This window comes from Macaca thibetana, chromosome 5 (assembly GCF_024542745.1).
Source record: "Macaca thibetana thibetana isolate TM-01 chromosome 5, ASM2454274v1, whole genome shotgun sequence".
In the NCBI taxonomy this organism is placed as follows: domain Eukaryota; kingdom Metazoa; phylum Chordata; class Mammalia; order Primates; family Cercopithecidae; genus Macaca; species Macaca thibetana.
In genome coordinates, this window is record NC_065582.1 from 139,557,426 (window position 1) to 139,582,750 (window position 25,325).

Consider the following 25,325-nt stretch of genomic DNA (forward strand, 5'->3'; position numbering starts at 1 on the left):
CTTTTGAAGCACTTTGACTAGGCAAGAAGTATCTACTGAGGCTGAGCATCCGAAGTCTGTTAACTTTTTCTTGTAAAAAAAATATAAACATTTCAGGAGCTACCCTCATTAAAAATTAAAAAGAAAACACAGAAGTTTCTACTATATCTTACAAATAAAAAACTCTTGTATACATATTGTTTTTTAAGAAAAAATGATCCTGAAGAGCGTATAGAACAGCAATTAATGATCCATCATAGGTGCCTGTAATCAAGGGGTGATGGTGCCATAAGTGCAGAATGTGGAGGCAAAAAGCCTAGCTTCTTACCCAGGGACTATCACTTATTAGCTGTGGACCTTCAGTAAGTTACCTTTGCCTGCTTCCTCATGTGTTAGAACAGGATGAATGATTGCATGTACCTCATAGGACTGCTCTAAGGATTAAATGAGTTGATTTAGAAAAGCACTTGAAATAATGCAGATGCATAGAAAATATGATTTAAGTGTTATTTATTAGTATGGCATTCCATGCTACTATCTACTTCATTTGAAAATCATTACTTGATATATTAATGTGACTACCTGCCATATATTATTACTATTGTGATGGCTTGATAACCTTTTATTTATTTCTTGATTGATTACAACCTGATAGCTACTGTTCATCTCACTTGTCCCCAAATAATAGAAATTTCCAGTGGTGCGGTGAAGACTAGTATTGATTACAGCTGTACTCACCCAACATTTCCTATCCAAATAAGACATTTTAAGAAAACTAAGTAGCAAGAAGTAAGGATACTAGTAGTACCAAAGATAAACAGATTTGCCAAATATTGTTAACCTTAATAATTACTCAGTAAAGTAGTCATTATTTTCTATAGATAAGGAAAATGACTCAAACATATTAAGAAACTTCTGTAAAGTCAAATTGTAATTGGTGGACCCAAGACAATTTCTATCTAACTTTGACAACTCAGTCATTCTGTCTTCACAGGAGGTGTGGGGATGTGGGGGCTTGTGGAGAATTCCAGAGCTGCTGAGTGAGATTATATGGATGTGTGCTAAAGATACTTTGTGGCTGGTTTTTTTTTTTTTTTTAATTGGAAATTTGCCCATCTTTTGTGCCCATGTGCCAAGATATTGTTTTTAGTTGAGCAGAGAAATTATGTCGGTAATTAAGTGTTCAAAGACCTAAGATGTGTCATATTGATAACTATTAGACTATCATTGAGGGTCTATGAAGGTACTTTCTTAGGAAAGTTAAGTTTTAAGTATTTAGGAGGAAATTAGAAATCTATTTGCATATGAGATTTAGGTAAATATTAATTCTGGGCAAATTTTTTTCTTCCCTAACTCTTATTTCCCTTTCCACTCATAAGAAGATAATTTGTTGGGTCAGAGACATCATTAGAGACTGTACAAAAACAAAACCAAAAAAAAAAAAAAATCAGTGTAATGAAAGGAGCAGAGTGTGCTAAAAATCTCTCCAAAGACCTTCTATCTCCAAAGCTGTATGCCTCTAAGTTTTCTAATTATTCCAGTATAGTAAAACATTAAACACAAGTAAATGCCAGCTGGCATATCTTAATCATTGCTATTTCATTTTCTAGGAGTGGCCAGCCAAAAATTCACTCTTGTGTACAGTCTTTGCCTACTCTTACACATCCTCACTCAGCTTCTAGGCCAGCCAATATGGTGCATATTCAGCATGCTAAATGCAGGGAATGGCATCAATAATTGGATATATTTTTTTAAATGTGGCTTTTAAATGTGTTCAGGGTAGGTGCCGGCTAAGCCATACACGACAGATGAATTGTCTTCTTGGATGCAGAGGAAACATGGATTCTTATTCTGAAGAGTTGGTTTCTGTTTGTTATTCCACTGGTTTTCATTTAATCAAATGTTCCACTTCAGACCAAGTATAATAAGCATACCCTTGTCACGGCAGTTCTTTCTTTAAATTTTAACACCAGGAGAGATAAATTTTAATGTCGAAAGCGGTGACAACATTTAAATACTTAGCCGAATGTTTGTGCCAGCTAATTTCCCAGTTTTGCCAGTGTCATAAAGTAGGAACCATAGTATCTGGAGGGCTATTCTACAAACTTTAAAATCAAATTGATTGAAAATAATGCAAGATAAGTGGAAGGTAGCCACCTATCCAGCATGTGTGTTTGTGTGTGTGTGTGTTGGTGTCCACATCATCATTTAACTCATGAACTTGGTGATCTATCCTCCTAAACAATTGGAAAGTAATTATTGAATTTATAGGTCAATAACTGCATTAGTATTCTGTTTGCTTGACATTGGTAAGGGCATTCACATGATAAGAGGAGAAGATAAAGACCACTACTTCTGATCACCAAGAAAAATAGTCCTATTACAAAAAAAAAAAATAGTTCAAAGTGACATAGGGAATCTTAAGTTGTTTATATTTGAATTTGAGTATCTTTTTTGGTTATCACAGTATGGTCTCTGTAGAATTTTCTGAGTACTGAATAGTATTATTATTTATACTGTACTGTTCATATTTTATTCTAACTGCTTTTAGCATTGTTTCTATGACATTAGAGGAAAAATATTGCTTACATATCTGAGAAAGTTATAGAACTTTTTTGAATTCTTAATACTCCATTAAATTTAAATTGTTATGAGCAAGAAAAACATTTTAATCTATCATCAAACGTAGCTAAAAATTTTCAGTTATTTTATTGTTTATTCATATATCTCACAGCCAACATGGGAATGGTGCCACTTTTCTGAGATTCAAAATGAAGGCCTAAATGTTCCAAGGTCTCTTTCTGAAATAAAATCCAATAAATTCACAATATAGCATTTTTATAGATATTTAGATATTTATATATTTGAATAAATTCATTTTATAATCTATTTTAGACTAATAAGAATGCTAACAATGTCACAAAATATTTTTAAAAGGGAATACAACCAAATTCTCAAGTTTCTTTCTCTGTGTGGGGTCTCAGATCTTTATAAATGCTGTGTAGCTCATGTGCTGCACAGTTGCTCCAATTTTTCATGTTCTAAGCATTGAAGATTTAGAAGAGACTGGATTTCAGAGAAAATGGATTGGTGAGGAAGTGGAAGAATGAGTTTTTATTTCCGTGGATTTATCTTGTGCCTAGCACTATGTGAAATATAAACCTGAAGCAACCTTAGACTTGTCTGCCCTCAAGAAGACTATGGTTAATAAAGCTGTGGAAATGAGGGTTACACACATGTATCAGTTAAGGAATAGTAGTAGGCAGAATACAACAAAATTCTGAATTGAGGAGACCTATTATTTTCCCCAAGTCAAAATGTTTTATTCCTTCAATATTGCACTGGACTCATTATCTCTTTGGTTGAACATGCATTATTTGCCTTTCAGCTGGGGATTGGTATTGGAATATGCAGTTTAAATGCCTTCAACATCATTTTTCTATTATTATCATCATCCCCATCCCCAAACATGTTGTTTGTCAACTTCAGGAGCTATCCTAGTCATTATGTAGAATCAGTTTAAATGGATGTAGTAAATCCTCGCAAAAATTTCCAGACTTAACTGTATAATATGGGTTAGACAGACATATATACATGCAGAAATGGACAAGTGCCCAAATATTAGCATTGTTAAATAACGTGTTACTCTATAGTACCAGTGGCAAGGAGAATTTTTCTACTAAGAGTGGAAACTGACTTTTTTTCCAAGCTAAGGAAAAAGCATTCCTGGATGTGGTGCTTCAGAAGACTATTGATGGAGGAGAAGTACTTCTGTTCTTTTTGCAAATATTTTCCAGCCAGCTGTGAACTGATGGGTAGTATAGGTCCAATATTTATAATGCCAAATTGCTCTGGAAATCTATTCGTCCAGTAATATAACTTTATTATTTTATATATATGAGGCTTCTGCACAACTAGTAAATTTAGTATTTTAATTCAATAGATAATGTTTAAAGATAAGAAGACCTATGTATAATTTATGCCTTTTCTGGCAGTGGTTCTCAATAGCAGTGGTCCATGCTTGACTCCAGAAATTCTGATGCTCCAATTTAGGAGGACAGTGTTCCTCACTTCCCATTCCTAGCTGAGAGTCAGCGCTTCAATGAGTTATTCTTCCTGATAGGTGTGTGTCTGTTGAGTCCGGTGGGTGTGTTGGCATAGTTTCCAGTATCATCCCACTGTGCGCTAGGTGCCTTACACACTTTTAACCTTTATAGAAAATCCAATCGGTAGGTGTCAAATAAAGACCAAAGAATTTTCCAAATTCAACGCAAGACTTATTAAGCAATTGTTAGAAAAACTAGGATTAGAACCATATCTTTCTCTCACTCCAAATCCTGTGCTAATTTTATTGAACCACTAAGATTCCAATTCTCCATCAAAGATGGTTTTGTTTGAGTTATTGTAAGTTTTGTTAACCTTATCCCACCTGATTTTCTAGGTTTCTGTTGTTGGTGGCAGTGGTTTTTTAAATATAAATTATGGTAAGGTGTTTTGTCTCTCTGCTCTTTTGCTTTGAAGGAATAACAACTGTCCTCACCATGACCACACTAAGCATCAGTGCACGACATTCTTTGCCCAAAGTGTCCTATGCTACTGCCATGGATTGGTTCATAGCTGTCTGCTTTGCTTTTGTATTTTCGGCCCTTATCGAGTTTGCTGCTGTCAACTATTTCACCAATATCCAAATGGAAAAAGCCAAAAGGAAGACATCAAAGCCCCCTCAGGAAGTTCCCGCTGCTCCAGTGCAGAGAGAGAAGCATCCTGAAGCCCCTCTGCAGGTACTTGACTTAATCCGCCTTTAGTTTAAGATTTTAGCTTCCTGATCAAATTTATGTTGTCAGGAGAACAAACGGAGGACTTAAAATCCTGATATCAACTTGTAAGTCATTTAAAAATCCAGAAAAATATAAAAGTAACTGTATGAGCTTAAACTTTATGTTGGTGATTAAAAGCTTAAAAAGTAAACAGCTGTGACAGAGCTAGATGTAGGCGAAGCTAATTGTTTGAAAGTTTCTTTTGGAGTTACATGTTTTATTTTTCTACAGAAAAGGGCAAAATCTCATGTATACTATTAGGAGGAACCTGTGAACATCTGTAAGTGAGTTGAGAAAACATTCTAATAGAGTTCATGGTGCAAAGCAAAGCAGCAGTTAGTTTTTGTTTGTTTCTTTAAAAATTTTGTTTATGTTTAATTTTTGTGACTACATAATAGATGCATATATTTACGATGTACCTGAGATGCTTTGATACAGGCATGCAATGTGAAATAACCGCATCATGGAAAATGGGATAGACATTTCTTCAAGCATTTATTCTTTGAGTTACAAACAGTCCAATTACATTCTTTAAGTTATTTCAAAATGTACAATTAAGTTATTATTGGCCGTAGTTGCCGTGTTGTGCTATCAAATAGTAGGTCTTATTCATTCTATTACTTTGTACCCATTAATCATCCCTATCTTCCCCCCACCAAACTCCCACTACCCTTCCTAGTCTCTAGTACCATCATTTTACCCTCTATGTTCATGAGTTCAATTGTTTTGATTTTTAGATCCCACAAATAAGTGAGAACATGCAAGGTTTATCTTTCTGTGCCTGGGTTATTTCACTTAACATAATGATCTCCATTTCCATCCATGTTGTAGCAAATGACTGGATCTCATTCTTTTTTATGGCTGAATAATCATTCACTGTATATATGTACCACATTTTCTCTATTCATTTAGCAGTTTATAGACACTTAGGTTGCTTCCAAATCTTAGCTATTGTAGACAGATCTGAAACAAACATAGGAGTGCAGATATCTCTCTGATATACTGATTTCCTTTCTTTTGGGTATACACCCAGTAGTAGAATTGCTGAATCATGTGGTAGCTCTATTTTTAGTTTTTTGAGGACCCTTCAGCTGTTCTCCATAGTGGTTGTACTAATTTATCTTCCCACCAACAGCGTACACATGTTCCCTTTTCTCCACATCCTCTCCAGCATTTGCTATTGCCTGTCTTTTGGATATAAGCTATTTTACCTGGGGTGAAATGATGCATCATTGTAGTTTTGATTTGCATTTCTCTGATGATCAGTGATGTTCAGTACCTTTTCATATACCTGTTTACAATTTCCATGACTTATTTTGAGAAATGTCTATTGTATTAGTCCATTTTCACACTGCTGATAAAGACATACCCAAAACTGGGAACAAAAAGAGATTTAATTGGACTTACAGTCTCACATGGCTGGGGAGGCCTCAGAATCATGGTGGGAGGTGGAAGGCACTTCATACATGGTGATGGTAAGAGAAAAATGAGGAAGAAGCAAAATTGGAAACCCATGATAAACCCATCAGATCTCGTGAGACTTATTCACTATCACAAGAACAGCATAGGAAAGACTGTCCCCCATGATTCAATTACTTCCCCCTGCGTCTCTCCCACAACAGGTGGGCATTCTGGGAGATACAATTCAAGTTGAGATTTGGCTGAGAACACAGCCAGGCCATATTATCTATTCAAATCTTTGCCCATTTTTGATTGGATTATCAGATTTTTTCCTATTCAGTTGTTTGACCTCTTTATATATTCTGATTCTTAATCCTTTGTCAGATGAGTAGTTTGCAAATATTTTCTTCCAATCTGAGTTGTCTCTTCACTTTGTTAATTGTATACTTTGCTGTGCAGAAGCTTTTTAACTTGATGTGATCCCTTCTGTCCATTGTTGTTTTGGTTGCCTATGCTTCTAAGGTACTACTCAAGAAATTTTTGCCCAGATCACCATCCTAGAGATTTCCCTGAATGTTTTCTTGTAGTAGTTTAATGATTTGAGGTGGTCTTAATTCATTTTGATTTGATTTTTGTATATGGCAAGAGATAGGGGTCTATTTTCATTCTTCTGCATATGAATATACAGTTTTCCCAGCACCATTTATTGAAGAGACTGTCTTTTTCCCAGTGTATACTTTTGGCACCTGTGTTGAAAATGGGTTTGCTGTAGGTGTGTGGATTTGTTTCTGGGTTCTCTATTCTGTTTCATTTATCTATGTGTCTGTTTTTATTCCAGTACCATGTTGTTTTGATTATTATAGGTTTGTAGTATAATTTGAAATCAGGTAATGTGATTCCTCCAGTTTCATTCTTTGTGCTTAGGATAGCTTTGGCTATTCTGGGTCTTTTGTGGTTCCATATACATTTTAGGATTGTTTTTGCTATTTATGTGAAGAACATCTTTGGTATTTTGATAGGGATTGCACTGAACCTGTAGATTGCTTTTGGTAGTATGGAAATTTTATTAATACTGACTCTTCCAATCCATGAACATAAAATATTTTTCAATTTTTTGGTGTCCTCTTCAATTTTTTTCATCAGTGTTTTCTAATTTTCATTATAGATATCTTTCATTTCTTTGGTGAAGTTAATTCCTAGGTATTTAATTTTATGTGTGGCTATGGTAAATAGGAATACTTTTTTATACCTTTTTCAGATTGTTAACTGTTGACATACAAAAATGCTGCTGATTTTTGTATATTAATTTTGTATCCTGCAACTTTACTGTATTTGTTTATCTGTTCTAATAGTTTTCTTGTGGAGTCTTTAAAGCAGCAGCTCTTAACATGGCCACACATTAGAACTACCCCATGGGGCAGGGTGGGGCCTGTACCTGTGTATTAAAGAAGAAAACAAAACCAATAAGCAAGAAGATAAATAGTTGTAGTAAATGTACATTCAAAATTAGGAATTCTTGACCTAAAGGGATAGATCTAAGAAGATGTGGAAAGCCCAGTAAGAGCTATTGTATTTTACATTTGACACATCTATGAGTCTGTGATTTAAAAAAACAAACAATTAAAAAGTGTCTTTTTCTTCATGGAGTCCAACTGTACAAAAATAGTAAGATCTTCATAAAAATGTAGAAGCAAACAAGCAGCGCCCCTTTCACTCTCTTTCCTCTTCTTCTTCCTCTGCTAGTCCCCTGTTTCGTTCTCTCTCTTTCTCTCTCACTATTGCTCTACTCAGCTTCTTTTTTGAACCAGCAGACAAATGCCTGTGGTCACTTAAACACAGTCTATGGCGTTTGCCACAAACAGTAGTCTAAGACTCCCTTTGTTTGCATACACCCAAATCAACACATGTATAAATCATCAGCTTTATTCTCTATTGATCACAGGTCAGTCCCTTATTCATTCATTAATTGATCTATTTACTCATTCAACAAATATACATTTAGTGCCAACTTTGTGCCAGATTTCCTGTTTAGAGTCTGTGAGTAGATAGTGTACCATAAAACAAATATCCTGCCAGATGGAGCTTACATTTCTTGTGTGGGGCAAGGGAGAGGAGGCAGACAATATTAAAAAACATAAGTAACAAAACAGGTGATGTGTTAGATGGTGATAGGGCTATGATAATAGTAAAGCACTAAAGGGGACAGGAAGTGCGGGAGGAGGATGGGATTCCGTTCTCAGATGCCAGCTGAAGAAATTAGGTTAGGCGTTCATCCTGGCGGGAATTAACTGGTCAGGGTCCTGCAATTTATAGCTCTGCTCCTACAGGGCACTGGACCCTTTAAGAGTGGCATGTGTGCAGGTGAAAAAACAATATCTTTCCACTAAGTAAGTCTAGATAATTTATATTTTCCTTTAAATGGATCAATTTCATCATGATTTTGAAAATCATCAGAATGAATTTTACATACTATTTATTAGTTTAAAAAGTACTGATTGAGTATGCAGTTTTATTTTCTTTCCCATTCTCCATAGGTAAACTTGTACCCTCTATGCTTGTTGTTTTATTTTGCTTTGCCTTGTTGTATTGAAGCCTTGATAGAAGATTCTTTTTATGGAATCTTTCAAAAACTGGAGTCTTGAATTTATTTATTTATTTCGTTGTTTTTATTTTCTATTTTTATTATTATTATACTTTAAGTTCTAGGGTACATGTGCACACCGTGCAGGTTTGTTACATATGTATACACGTGCCATGTTGGTATGCTGCACCCATTAACTCGTCATTTACATTAGGTATCTCTCCTAATGCTATCCCTCCCCCCTCCCCCCACCCCACAATAGGCCGCATATGTGATGTTCCCCTTCCTGTGTCCAAGTGTTCTCATTGTTCAATTCCCACCTATAAGCGAGAACATGCAGTGTTTGGTTTTGTGTTCTTGTGATAGTTTGCTGAAAATGATGGTTTCCAGCTGCATCCATGTCCCTGCAAAGGACATGAACTCATCCTTTTTAATGGCTGCATAGTATTCCATGGTATATATGTGCCACATTTTCTTAATCCAGTCTGTCATTGATGGACAATTGAGTTGGTTCCAAGTCTTTGCTATTGTGAATAATGCCACAATAAACATATGTGTGCATGTGTCTTTATAGCAGCATGATTTATAATCCTTTGGGTATATACCCAGTAATGGGATAGCTGGCTCAAATGATATTTCTAGTTCTAGATCCTTGAGGAATCACCACACCGTTTTCCACAATGGTTGAACTAGTTTACAGTCCTACCAACAGTGTAAAAGTGTTCCTATTTCTCCACATCCTCCCCAGCACCTGTTGTTTCCTGACTTTTTAATGATCGCCATTCTAACTGGTGTGAGATGGTATCTCATTGTGGTTTTGATTTGCATTTCTCTGATGGTGAGTGATGATGAGCATTTTTTCATGTGTCTGTTGGCTGCATAAATGTCTTCTTTTGAGAAATGTCTGTTCATATCCCTTACCCACTTTTTGATGGGGTTGTTTGTTTTATTCTTGTAAATTTGTTTGAGTTCTTTGTAGGTTCTGGATATTAGCCCTTTGTCAGATAAGTAGATTGCAAAAATTTTCTCCCATTCTGTAGGTTGCCTGTTCACTCTGATGGTGGTTTCTTTTGCTATGCAAAGGCTCTTTAGTTTAACTAGATCCTATTTGTCAATTTTGGCTTTTGTTGCCATTGCTTTTGGTGTTTTAGACATGAAGTCCTTGCCCATGCCTATGTCCTGAATGGTATTGCCTAAGTTTTCTTCTAGGGTTTTTATGGTTTTAGATCTAACATTTAAGTCTCTAATCCATCTTGAATTAATTTTTGTATAAGGCGTAAGGAAGGGATCCAGTTTCAGCTTTCTACTTATGACTAGCCAGTTTTCCCAGCATCATTTATTAAATAGGGAATCCTTTCCCCATTTCTTGTTTTTGTCAGGTTTGTCAAAGATCAGATTGTTTCTATTTTCTAATTATTGAGTCATGATTATATTTGAATTCATCTTTCTGCAAGTTAGTTTTGTTACTCCTTTTCTAGCTCCTTGATTTCACCTCTTATTAATTTATTTTCACTGTGTTTTATTTAATAATAAATTTTTCTTATTGCAATAAGATTTCCTTTGGAAACAGCTTTGGCCATAATTCATACCTTTAAATATGTAATATTATTATAATTATTTGCTAAATGTTCTATAATTATGTTGCTACTTTTATCTGTGAACTAAGAATTATTTGGAGATAATATTTTCAAATGGGATTTTCAAAGACTTCATCAATAATTTTTAGTAGTATTGCATATGTACAGAAATATTACCTATACCGATTTGAATGTTACAGATATTTTTACTGTGCTCCGAGCTATGCTAAAAACCTACAAATACTTGATGCCAAATTGAAAAAAGTTAATTTTTAATTATTAAAACAATTTTACTTAAAGTATTATTTCGACTGTTTAACATATTTATTATCTTGTTTTTGAAAATACCAAGAAATATTTGAAAAATTCTGCCACTGATATTATGAGATCATGTTAATTTTTTGCATTTTAATTATTTTTATTTTATACATTTTAATGTTGTGATATGCAACATGTTAAGACACATTACTGCTTTATTTCTATATCATTCCAGGCATCTAATAATAAAATAAACTTATTGTTTATTCTCATATGATGATTTTTCCTTAAATTCTATTTGGTCTGATTTTAGTACTTTTTTAAATAATTCTTAACATTAATTTTCCTATTATATTTGTATCACTAAAATTTTCCTTATTCTTTCTTTCTTCATGTACTTTGGAAGTTATGTCATATTTGTATATCACTAGTAGTTAACTTTAAGTTTTAAAATAGAGTATTTCAATTTGTGATTTTCTAATAAATTTGAAATTATAAAATATATTGACTGTCTCATATAGCTATTAACACTCCGCAATGCCAGGATTGCTGTAGGTCTAAGTATTCCAGTTTTGGAGACACACACACACACACACACACACACACACACACATATATATAATTTTTGTGTTATAGTGAATTGATATAGTTTTCTTTTTTTTCTTTTTTGCAAAGTGATGAGACTCATTGTACTAGTGCTATCATGGAATATTCTAAACACTTCAAAGTACTACTTAATCACAATAAAACTATTCTGCTGAATTTCCAAAGATGGGAAGAGAACTGTTAATCTTCCGTGGGCTCCCTGAAACATACTTCCTGATTACAGCAATTGCCATTACAGTAAATGGTTGGTTGAGCTCATTCCATTGGCTAAGTTCATTCTGATTTAGTAACTCCTTTTTCAGCATGATCCACATGCTATGTGTAAATGGCACATCCAAGGTCAAGAAGATCAAATTTGGTTGTGAAGAACATAGGATTATACCATTTAAGCATTGGGAAAGACTTTAAAATAAATCTAGTCAAAATATGCATTATATACTTCGTATCTTCCACAATATGTGACTATGTATGTGTAACGACTTAGATCTCCACAGTGGTTTACTTGAAGAATATCTGTGGTCTAAAGACAGTGATTAATGGGTTGGCCCACCCATTCTCCTGATTCTAGATTCCTGCCAGAGTGCAGCTGGTTTTACAGTATCACTTGTCATCAAATGCCTTCAGTATCAAGTACTACTTTAAAGATTAAGAACACATTAAAATTAAAGGACAGAGAGAGAAAGAGAAATAAGAAGAAAGAAATCAAGAAGGAAAAAGTATGTTAAGAGCAAAATGTGGCCGGGCGCGGTGGCTCAAGCCTGTAATCCCAGCACTTTGGGAGGCCGAGACGGGCGGATCACGAGGTCAGGAGATCGAGACCATCCTGGCTAACACGGTGAAACCCCGTCTCTACTAAAAATACAAAAAACTAGCCGGGCAAGGTGGCGGGCGCCTGTAGTCCCAACTACTCCGGAGGCTGAGGCAGGAGAATGGCGTGAACCCGGGAGGCAGAGCTTGCAGTGAGCTGAGATCCGGCCACTGCACTCCAGCCTGGGCGGCAGAGCGAGACTCCGTCTCAAAAAAAAAAAAAAAAAAAAAAAAAAAAAAAAAAAAAGCAAAATGTTACAACTAGAAAGAAACATTTATTCTAAGAATCTTACAAGTTTTGAATTTCAGTAGAGATTTCTATCAGGAAGCTGAAATTTGCTTATTCAAATATGTGTTCCAACTGGTAAAGCTATTTACTTATTCAAATGATACTGCCTTTGCTTAAAATTTGTTTGAACTCTTCACTTTAAATTGTCTTTAGAGTCTACACGACATTTGGTATTTCAGTAGCCCTTTGGGTAACTCACTAGTAGTTTGATCCATTGTCACTATACGGGACCTGTGGACTGTTGTTGATAACCTGGCACAGGCTTATGGTGATCATTTTGGTTCTTTGGGAAATGGAATAGTTCATGAAATATTCATGAAGCAAGGAGAAAAGGGCAATTGGCGGAATCTAAAAGCAGCTATTGGTAGCTTGAGTATGTCTTTGGGTGTCTTAGAAGGCAAACCAGCTGTTCCGTTTCTGCTCATTATTACCTTGACGCTGCATTTGCCCCTGTTCTAGTTTGAGTTGAGGTTCTTTCCTTTCACATTCTTAACTACTTCTTAGACTACCTACTGTCTCACGGATGCAAGTGATTTGGATTAATAGAATAATTTGAAAAATAAGCAATTATAGAACAAAAAAGAAAGCTTTCTTAATGAAATGATATTTTTAAAAATCGCTTCAATCATATATTCTTTAGTTCTTGTCCAGTCACAAATTATGCATTAATATATGCATGCTGTATCTTATGAAAAATTCAGTGATATAATGAGATGGCTAACATTAATTGTATCAGGTATTATATAATGTGCTTTACGTGTATTACTCAATTTCAAGCTCACAATAACTATTTTACAGATGAAGAGACTGAGGTTTGCAGTTCTTAGGTGATATATTCAATATAACACAGATAGAAAATGGTAAACCTAATATTGAAATTAATTTGGCTCTGTCTGAATGCAGAGCTCTTTTTCTTAAATACAATTCTATGGCATTTAATATTTAATTTTTGATATCTCTATTAAGAGTAGACATTAAATTATATGTATTATAGATATATAAAAATATATACATATACATATGATGCATGTATATATGAAGTCAGAAGATAATAAGCCCAATATAGAATATTTTGTTCATATTTCTATAAATAATTAATAGCTTAATATTCTGAATGCTTTCTATGTACCAGTAATAAAAACTTTTATATTTAGTGTATAATTGAATTCTAGCAACTTATAAAATATGTTCTATTTTTATCCATGTTTTTACCGTTGAGTAAATTACTCGTTAAAGATCAAATAATCTTCCCAAGGTCACCTATCTAGTAAGTGGCAGGGTTGAGACAGAAAGCCTCATGCTTTTTAAGCCTCAAGACTTAATGACTGATTGGATATATTGGGTGAGGGAAATGGAGGCTGAGATAGATGGTGGTGGCATCAATCACTAGGATAGGGAAGAGAGATGAAGCACATTTAATGAAGAAGCAAATTAATTCAAGTTTAGATAAGTGGAGACTTCCATAGCAGGACAACTTGTCCTTTCCCACAATAACGACTTTCTTTTTTCAAAGTTCAAGTGCAAAATTCTCTACTGTATGCATTTCCTTTCCAATCTACCTAACTTCTATTTCTCTTTATTTCCATTTTAACCATAACTAGTCTTCCCGGACTTTTCAATTTTAAAGTCCATAGATTCTTACAACTCTATTTGCAAAATTAAAGAGCTATTTTCTCTGCTTAGAGTCTTTAAGAAAAAGATAATGTAAAAAAAGAATGTGTAAGTAATAATTCAAGTACTCTTAATGATAATTATTTTTTGTATTTATCCTTCAAAGTCAAACTGTAGCCTTATTTTCTTTTTGGGGCTCATTCTGACCAAGCTCTAGGATCTTGAGGATATGGTCTTAAGTGTTCAGATCCTTAAAGTGGGGGTAATAATATTATCTACTGGAAAGGCTTATAATAAGGATTAAGTTGTGTAATTCGATAAAGTACCCAGTACAGTACTTAGTGCCTAGTAAATAGTATCTGTGATTATTACTTTTTATTTCTTTAGGAATCTTAAATAAAATATGCATGATCTCATTTATCACTTTGTAATATCCTGTGGTATTTTGCTTAAATTGTTTCCTATGTGATTGCTGTATTTATTTAGTGATATGGCGAGCTCATTAATAAAATGAATTATGACTTCATACAGCACACTTATTTTCCCATACAGCACATAGCATAGTGCTTAAAAATTACAGTTGTTTAATGGTTGGTTATGAACCAATCATAGAAATCTGACAATAAGAAATATGGTACTTTTAAAACCTAATATATTTGTCCTCAGTTTTCAAAAAATGTGTCTTTGATTGCAATTTTTTTTTTTACCTGAAATAAATGTGAGCATAAGGCAGATAGATGTTAAATAGCGAGCCACAGCAGGGTTTCTGTGACCATTTAGGACAGCAAATACTCATTCTTAGCATTCTGAGACACATTTTCAGCTGTTGCACTTGGCTAATGGGCAGCAATAGAGAACTGAGAAGGACACTTTGCGGAACAAAAAAAAAAAGGAAAAACAAAGAGCCTCGGCAAATCTATGCATACAGCTGTGCATTGTGAGGAAAGAGTAGTTGGCTACCATAATATACAAGCTTCATTCCATTCCTAAAGGGTATATAAACTAGGTCAGTGTCAGATTTTCACTTCAATCATTCTTAAAATTCCTCTTAAAAATGCTGTTCTTTAAATACTTGAAGCTAACATGCAACAAACCTTATTTTATTCATTTGTCCTTATTTCTTTCATTTTCAAACTTTGTTTATGGTAGTTTGAAAAAGTACGTGAGGCAGTACTGACAATTCATCTGACATTTAGGTGTGTTTATGACAGGAGTTTAGTGACATTCTTTAAATTTTATTTAAATAAGTATCTCCTCAAACTCATACCTCTTTTAAGTACAGAATGTTCTGTTGTTAGTAATGTTCTTTAGGCAATGAGTGATTGTTTAATGCACAATTACTAAACTCTATGTTTTCAGTCCCCAAAATATTAGAACTATGTTTCATCTCCAGCCATGTTTTTTTATGTTAGTTTATTTTTCATATGTAGAGAAATGATATGCTAAGCATTAGAGCAGATCTCAGCTAGTCAGATAACAAATGTTTACCAGGCAACTATTATGCAGTCACCCTGCAAAGCACGAGGATTCAAGACAAAACCTAGGAACTTAGCCTCATAAGAGAGAAAGGCTATTAATCTTGTTAGTGGCTGTATTTACTATATAAAAGTATGGTCTGAGTATTAGTTTTAGAATTCAAGTATGTTTATAGTAGAGTGAACTTACTGTCAAATTTTTACTGTCACCTTAAACCTGTCTCCTGAAATACAGACCTTTATATTCAATTACATACTGGGAACCTGTTATATTTATGAACTACCTAGCAAGTGTCAGTATGTTGGGAATACTGTGCTCTTTCTTTCATAGATATGAGGGTGGTAGGGAGGATAGGCATTCAACAATCTAAAGTAAATAGTGACAAACCTTCAAAATGCTGTGAAGGAGAGGTAGAAGGGGTAATAATAAATTGTAGCAGAGTTGAGCTTCAAATTACTCTTTGAAATGCAAAAACGTAACAAATTAAGTATCACTATTCAAAATGGCAAAGGGAAGAATAAATAGATTTTAGTAGTTTATTGAACCAATATTTTGCATATTTTGGTAATTATTGGCAATAATGTCACATGGAAAGAAAAATGCCAACTTTAGCATCAAAATTGAATATTTAGGTTCTTTCCTTTTCCTTAAGAGGAAATGCCATAAATTTAGTGCTGCATTAAGAAGGCTATATATATTAACTGGTGTTCAAGGAGGGAGTAAGGCAACATAGTTTAATACAGTAGGGTGTGTATGTGTGTGTATGTGGTATAAATATAGATGATATAGATTAATAGTATATTTGTTCATTTATTTTCATGTGTTCTGTGTTTGTAAATAGCATGGCAAATGAAGAAGCTGTGAAATGTATTTAGTATAGAATTTAGAGAACAGCATGTCATCATCATCATCATCACCATCATCATTTATTGAGTACCTACTATGTACTACATACTGTGCTAGTTGCTTTACATGAATTATCTCTAATCTTTATAACAAATTCTGCCATGTGTTGTTATGTTGTTATACACATAATCTTGTGGTTGTGCAAACTGAGCCTTGGTATTTTGGTAAGTTGCCTAAATCATATGTGTAGTAAATGGTAGACTTGGATTTGAGCCTTGTCTGTTTGGCATCAGAAAGCTGGAAGGTTTCAGATTCATGGTGCTGCCTCTCACCTAGAAATAACTGCAGGCAGGCATTAAGGGATTTTGTCTCTACTCTCAGTTCTCCAGTGTAGTGTAGCTTTGATCGCAAAACCTAATACTTAGGTTTCCATTTCTCCATCTGTTAAATGATGAAGTTAGGCGAGATTATATCTAAATTCACATCTAATTAAAAATGTCTGTGTTAGTACAAACCCATCCATTCTTTGTAACTAATGCAAGTTTGCTTTGCACTGATTTTTTTTTTTTTTTTGACGGAGTTTCACTATTGTTGCTCAGGCTGGAGTGCAATGGCACGATCTTGACTGACTGCAACCTCCACCTCCTGGGTTCAAGCGATTCTCCTGCCTCAGCTTCCCAAGTAACTGGGATTACAGATGCCCTTCACAACGCCCAGCTAATTTGTTTTGTATTTTTAGTAGAGACAGGGTTTCACCACATTGGCCTGGCTGGTCTCAAACTCCTGACCTCAGGTGATCCACCAGCCTCGGCCTCCCAGAGTGCTGGGATTACAGGCATGAGTCACCATGCCCGGTCGCTTTGCACTTTTTAACAAGTGCTTACTTTAGTACGACTGATATATGAAGAGCTGATTAGAGGAAGGATGGTTCTTTCTGGGGTCACTGAGTCAGATCAAATTAGATATTCAGGTTATTTCATGCTCACCTCTACAGCAGAAATCTATACTGCTCCAACAGCAATAAAAACATCAATTATACTGTGCTTATTACTTGCTGGATAATATTTTAAGCATTTCATATATATTCATATAGTCTTCACAGCAATACTTTTTACAGATGAGAAAATTGAGGCACAGAAAGGTCTAAGTGATTGCCCAGAATTACACAGTTGTTAAGTAACAGAGACCAGATTTAAACTCAGGGGTCTGGATCCAAAGTGTAGGTTCACAGCCACTACAGACCGTTGCCCCTCAATTACAACCCATCACAACCACTGCTGAACTCTGCTGTGTCCCTGGCCACATACTCACTCCCCAACTATCCACAATTTTTCTGAAGATTGTCTTAATGTTTACATTGTTAGAAGTGTAAGCCATACTTTGAAACTCTATCCCATTTGTATACAAGCCATATCCCTTAGTCAGTGTTTTGGTTTACATAGAAATCGGTCAGAGAAAATTAATCACATGCTTGAAATCATCTACTCTTCATAAAATACATGCGGATTTGGTCAACTCTAAAAATTACCAATTAATTTTGCACAGTTATTTTAACAAACTGTAGACTAACTAATCCACACTTTTCCCAACATTTTGTGACATTTTAAACATTTAGAAAACTTTAGAATATATTACCATTGTTTTTTATTTGAAATAATCTATTTTATGTGCATCAACATATTCAATTAACAATATTTATTTACAACATACGTTGGTTTAAATGGGAGAAAAATTTGCAAGAAGTTTTAGAGGTAGTTTTTGCCCTGAAATACTACATCAGGAGACAGTGTATAGTGATATAAATAATCGAGAGGAACCGACATTGTATTTGGACACTACAAAGAAGCATGCGGAGCTTTAGGGAGTGGGGGATGATGGCAGAACTCAGACTGGTGGTGGGGTGTATTTTATTGATCGTCAGCAGATAAAGGAGAGTAGCAAGGATAAGCCAGCTCCTTATTATGTATATCGTGAGTCGGTTTGTAATGTTTATGGTCTAGCTTAAGAAACATTCTAGAATTGCTATATAATTTATAAACAATTACTATATTATTGGAATTGTTATTACTTCTCCATTTACTCCATCACTTCCCAGCGCATATTTCCTAACACATAGCCAGGTGCTCAAGAAATGCCTAACTGGTTGATTTCATTCCTCATATAACTGAGATATAGACATGGTTGCTGGTAATAGCAATATATGAAAAAACTACACATTTCCATTGGTGAAATTTTGTTATTAAAAGGTTTTTTTCTGGTACTTCAATATTTTATTTATTTTATAATCTTTTTTTTCCATTTATATTGCAATGTGAGTGGGCCAGCACTTCTTTTTAGAATGGAAAAAAATCAGCTTCAAAAATATACAACTGCTTTAAACAACTTTCCTCAACATTTAGTTATATTTTCCACCAAGTTCTCATCTCTAAGCTACTGAGTAAGATTATTCATTCCTTCTGGTGTATTTGACTAAGCTGCCAATTTTCTCTTTTGCTATTTTGAGGAGCTAATTTTCCCACAACATAATATACATCGCTAAATCTCCAGCTTTTTGCTCAGCCTCAGATGATTTAGAAGTTTCAAGAAACATCAGTTTGGGTATGACTTATTTTATTTCACTAAATGAATTAGAGGATATTATGTATGAAAAATGTCTTTGGTAAAAGAAAATTTTTATATATTTTGATCAATTTTTCAACACCTTTAGAAAGAGGACACTTTTCACTCAGATTGTGTGACATGGCACGCTTTTCGTAATATTTTCTAGTATTTCAGATGTTACAGGATTTTTTTAGCTTCCTAGATTCTTTACTTGACTAATACATCATGTACTTTCCCAAACTGTCTTTTGCTGCCACGATTAATAATCCTGAATTTTCAACTTCTTAGTTATTCTGTAAGACTCTATTCCTTCTCCCTCAGTCTATAGCTCTTGAACTTTGAGCTCAATTATTATAATTCTGATATCTTCATATCGATGACCAGTATGGAGATTTCTTTATACTCTCTAGTCTCACGAATCCCAAACAATGTAGGCCACTAAACTTTTCTTCTCTCTCAGACTCTCTGTCTCTCTTTTGAGGGTGGGTTGGCTAAAACAAGATTTTAAAAAGTAAATATTTTTCATTGCTTTTTGTTGGCTAATTGTAAACAGCTTTAGGCTTCCTAGTCAGAGAGAAGGCCATTCTCAGGGGTTTCACAGAAGCAGTAGGCATGTGGGCACTCTGTTTTTGCCTCCCTAAAAGGTTTTCCTAAGTCCAGTCAGTTTAATGTGGATATCAAGACATCTCTTGAAATATATATATATATAACAATTTTCCTATTATTTTATTAAATATATATATTAATGTTAGGAAAAGAAGCTACAGAGGAAGAAGCTGCACCATTTAGCACATCTGCGTTTTCTCTTTGTCTAGGCCCCTGGCACTTGGGGATTGGGATTGACATTTCCAAAGAGAAATTGGCAAAGAGTGGCAAGGACTCTGTGTGTTCAAAAAGCAGAAAGTCAACTCTTTAAATACAAAGTGGGACTATTACTGTCTCCAGGGTAACAAACTATTAGGACATATGGGTTTAGTCTATTGGGCGGATTTATTTGAAAAGTGTTTTGAAGAGTATGAGCTTGAAGATCAATATTTAGTACAGGGCCTGGCACCCAATATTTGTTGATTGAGTCAACAAATGAAAGACTATGAATACAATGTAGTCTCTGTAAAATATTAATTATAATTACATAGCATATATTCAATAATATAGAAAACATGATTAATATTAACTGGTTAGATAACGTAATAACAGTAAAAAGTCCCACAAACCCATATGACACTGTTGATTTGCTTTTTGAGACTCACATATAGGTTTTGGATAACTGAAGGAAATTTGTGTAACTCTTCTCTTAACCACAAACGACCTAATTTCTTTGGAACTCACCCATATGAAGAAAGTACTATTCCTGTATTCCACTGACTTTTCCTCTGAGCCTTAGTTTTATTATGTGGGTTATCTCTGTCTTCCAGTGCAGATAAATATGAAATAGAAAGTTAGAGTCATGCTCAACTCTCCTGGTCAGAGATACCTGGGGCACCAGTATAGGTTTTCTGGCTGTTTGTGAAGGAAGGAATCTATTACTTGCTTGTTCTAATAATAATCAGATACTCTTCTGAGTGCTAGTTTGGTTGGAAGAGCTCTGATAAGGATATCTTGCTTGAAAGGAGTGAAAAAGAGATTTTCTTTGGGGCTTGAAGCTTCTTGCTTCCCTGGAGAGTAAACAAGAGCTGGACAAGCATATAGTAATGATATTTTTTAGAGAATATCATTAGCTTAAAAAAATGAGGGAGAGCAATGGTAAGTGGAAGCCTGGGTTAGGCACTTAACTTTCACCTGCTGCTCCTTCCATGAAGAAATGAGCCTGAGATTTGTTTTGAGAAAAACCAGATTTTCTTAGGTCGAACCATTAGAAAATGCCAGTTTGCTAGATAAAAATGGCTTTTAAAGAGGTGGAAAATTATCTTTTGAAGTAAAGATGAGGCCTAGCTCTGACATAAAATTCCCTTATTAGTTGCCTCTTTTTAACAGCAAAAGAGGTAATTAATAAGAATTTGTCATGAATTATGATAGTGATTTGCATTTTTAAATTTGTTAGCTTATTTGTTTTGAAGACAGAGATTTCAGCTGAGCTGAGAGTATCAAAACCTTGGAGCTGTACTCTGTGTGCCTGGGTCTAATGGGGGCACGTCCTCTCTGGGCATCTTAATGGTCTCAGTAGGATTGTTTTGTTGGTTTATTCGCTTTGTTTTATTTTGACTTGAAGCAGTTTATGCTTGTATAGATTCTGAGCTTCAACAGGCGCTCTCTCTTGTGCTTAGCTCACTATCACTGCTTCTGCAAGCAAGAAACCCACTTTGCTAAAGCCTTAGCTGATCCTGAAAAATGTTAACACGCTTTCTGCTGTTTGCCAACGGGCTGGTCTAAAAATGGCACCAAGGAGGTTACCTATTATCCATAGAACAAGAATACATTTTGGGACTGAAATAGATCTTGGTCAATGGAGACCTGATCTGCTGACAGAAAGTTATTTTAGCATCCCCAAGCAATTCACAAAAATAGAATGAGATTTTTATATGGTGAATCCTATTTGTTTTTGGTTAATTAAAAAAAGTGAATCTCTCCTTGAGTAGCTTTCAATATCTAATTTCTTTTTCTTTATACTTATTTTCCCACAGTGTTTCTTATGAATTGCATTTGTATTTCAAAATTCAATACATCATTCATTTTTGCACATTTCCCATAGGTAATATCCCTTGCATCATAGTCAAATATATTTTATAAAATTCATTACTACAAATGTTTCAAAGAAGTATGCCAACATATTATTGAGATAAAATATGGAAATTTTAAAAACTTTTTTCAATGAAATATACAGATTTTATTCCAATGTAATCTTCAAATTCCTAGCAAATGACTTTTTTTTTTCCAATTAATCTACAATGGATAGTTTAATCTTGTGCTTATTTGCCTGCAATTGCTGGAGTTTATGACTATTGTCCTTGTCGCCTACCCAGATGAAGTACCCAGATTAAATTAAAAGGCTTTAGATTAAATTAAAATAATAAAAATTATTAAATGCTAAATACCCAGATTAGCATTTGTTCTGGACAAAAATGTCCTTGCTTGACCAATAGATTAGGTAATCACCCTAACAAGGGACCAAATGTAAAAGATGGTCTTCTAGCAGTGAATATTTGCTAAAGTATTTAATTTAAATGTTTCCAAATAGTAATCTAGATATATATGACTGTAATATACATACTATAATGGGCTTAAAAGTTAATATTACAATCAATAAAGGATTTTAGAATCCCATAAGAACGTGTGATAATTTTTGACTGCAGTTAACTTACTGTCCAGTCATTTTGTAGCCAGTAAGTGCACTAGCTACTCATGGTTTTAGAAATTATAGCACTATGAAGTTTCTAAGCTTCAAAGAACATAAAATTGAGGGACAAAAAGGATCTCAAGTCTGTTACACTGCAACGTCTGTGCAAGGTATAAGCCAATTGTTCTATAAAGTAAGACGGTCAAATACTGTCTTTAAACACTGCTGCTTTACTCTCAGAGATTTTGCTACCGGACTATAGTCCTCATTTAGGAAAAGAAGTATATGGAAAGGAGTAAAATTTGGGGCTGAAGCATGTAGGATAAAATCACAAATATGAAAGTGAGAAGAGAAATCCTGAATAAGATGTCCTTTATTCCACCTGCTGGGATCTAGCGTGTGCATTACCTAAGTGCTTCCATTTTTAGGTCTATTTTGCAAAGCAGTCATCAAAGATACCTTAATGTTTCATCATATTTGTTGGCCTGAATGAAAATTCATGCTGGACTTTTACTGGGGTGAGACAGTATGAATCCAAGTGTTACATTCAGGGTAGAACACTGCTATCGTTTGAGGTAATGGTAATCTGCTTGTTAGACCAAATTTATTACTGTGTAGTGCAGCCTAATTCATTACAGAGTTGTTCATCTCAGAAATAGCTACATGAAATAAAATATTATATATGTTTCTTTCAGGCCAATCTCCCAGCACAGTAGAGTGAGCACAATCATCTACTCTCAGCAATGCAAGCAATGAGACATAATTTGCTTCTTTTTTTACTAGCCCACCATAATATTCTTCCCTAGTCTGAATGCTCCCCACAATCAGATTACTGTGTTTCCTCCATGATACTTCTTTATCATTAATATCCTCTCTTCTGGCAGAAGGTCTCTTTATTTATGATAAAGTTTAATAGGTTTCCAAAGGATAAACAAATCTGATTATTTTCAGGGTAGCACACAGATTGGATGTTCAGTGGAGGCTTTATGACTGTTTCAGATCACGTGGATGGGGTTCAAGGTGTAGGTCTACCAGGTTCACTATTAGAATAATTTTAGGATGCTGAGAAAATAAAGACATTGGCCAAAAGCCTCTTGATGTATTGACAGTAGTTGATAAATTAAAATAAAAAGAATGCAGCCCAAAGTGGAGTATGTAAAAGGATACAGTAATTCATTTGTGGCTATTATTTACAATATACTGTAAGGTATTCTGGCTGACAGCCCCAGCCTCAACCGCCAGGCCTGGGAGTGAGGACATCTTCAGGGTGATTCCAACCCCAGCCCTTCTGATTGAAACCATGTGACAGACTCCAAGAGAATGCTGCTTACCTGAGTCCAGCCAGCCTCCAAACCCTTGAGAGATAAAATTAAAATGATTGTTGTTGCTTTAAGCCACTATGTTTCAGGGAGATTTATTATGCAGCACAAAAGATTAACTGGGAAACACATGCTTTTAAGTCAGATACAAGCAAGTTCAAAGAATGACTCTGCCTCTTGCTAGTGGGATGATGTCAGCCAAGATCTTGAATTTTTCTTATTCTGTTTGTTCATCTTACAGATGTCTAATCTGGAATGCTGCAGGTGCTCAATAAATATGTTTCTCTTCTTTTCTTCCAGTTTTACTTCCTTCCTTCCTTTTTTGCGCCCTTTCTTCTTTCTATCCTTCTTTCCCCTCTTTCCTTCCTTCCTGCTTTTCTCCTCTTCCTTCCCCTATAAATTTAACTAAGTGCAGCTGCTTTTGTGGTAGGCCATTTTAAACTGGAATATGTTAGTGCCAGGTGTGGATTTAATTGGACCTTTACTTAGAACGCAGGCAGACAGAATTCAGGATGCATTTATTTTTTCAGTGAAAACTGCTGAATCACTGGTTCCAAAATCGGCATAAAATATGCCCAGACCTTCCACAGACGGCGTGTGTGATGTGATCAAGTGCCTTGGGGGAATGGGGTAAACAAATTTTTTAAAAAGGAATGTTTCCATCAGTTCACAGTGAACATTATCAGAATTCAGTTCAGGCAAAGAATATCTTAAAAAGCTAGATAAAGGAAATGAAGGCATGAGCAACATGTTATTTGTAGGAATGACATACATTATCTCCTTGGCAACTGCAGGGTGGCATGCAATTTGGCAATCTATGTTGTGTCATCTTGGATGCCTGGAAGTCACTGTTTCCTATGGAAACAAAGGAAAGAACAACATGAGAAAAAGAGTTCTGATTTTAGTATTCTGGAAAAGTATTTTAAAACCAAGAGACCAGCAGGCTTCCACGGCATAACGAGAACTCAAAATGGCATTAAATTTTTATTTATTAATTCCACAATGCTTTAGAACATGAATTAGATCCAATTATTTTTGGATCTGCTGCACTTTTATTCTTGCTTTGTGCTCAAAAGATGACTTAAGAAATTTGTGTGGAACTTTCAATGCACCAGTGCTTAGTGTTTCATAAACATCAGATTCTCAACTTATGCACATTTATTTATCTATTCATTCAACAGATATTTGTTAAGAGCCTAATTTGTGCCAGGCATTGTACTAGGTACCAAGGCTGTATAGACTCCTTATGTCTTATAATCATCCTTTCCTATCCACAGAATGTTGTGACATTTCTTTATTTGAAGTGAATCAATAATTTAACAAGCAGTGACTTAGCTCCACACTGGAGTTTCTATTATATTGGGAACTAAGACTTAGCAGACATGAACCATAGGGCTACACAATAATTGATGGAACACAAAACAATTTTCATAATGCTCTTTCTTTGGTTAGTTATTTGGGAAACCTTTCTTGGGTTTCCCAAATGACTAACCAAAAAGTGCTGTTTTTATCAACAGTCTCCAAGTAAATGGCTCCAAAATATTTATAATAGTGACTCAAGCTCTATCTAATTTCATTTGATAGGTCATTTGATGGAAATTGAATGTCTTAAATGAAATAAATGAATGTTGCAATATAGCTGGCTAGAATCTATCAGTTTCCACTTTGATGAAATTCAAAGAAGTATCAACATTTTAAAATGCTGCAAATGCAGCCTAAAGGGTTGCAGTGAGACTGCTTGGTCACAGCAGGAGAATGATATGGCCAGTTACATGAGATTAAAGCATCACATCAGTCTTGCCAGGATCACCAGTGGCCTATAGAGATTTTTTTCCCCCAAAATAGTGCTGGAGTTAAGAACTTGAGGTTTTATTGTGGAGCAG

At 34.8% G+C, this 25,325-nt stretch overlaps 1 protein-coding gene across 1 annotated transcript in view; it reads left to right on the forward strand.

The window, feature by feature from the left end:
• The window catches only part of GABRA4 (gamma-aminobutyric acid type A receptor subunit alpha4), a 76,513-nt gene that overhangs the window by 24,644 nt on the left and 26,544 nt on the right, over window positions 1-25,325 (forward strand). Inside the window, exon 8 of the mRNA XM_050791607.1 lies at window positions 4,501-4,760. Coding sequence (XP_050647564.1) covers window positions 4,501-4,760 — 260 coding nt within the window. The remainder of the gene's footprint in view (window positions 1-4,500; window positions 4,761-25,325) is intronic.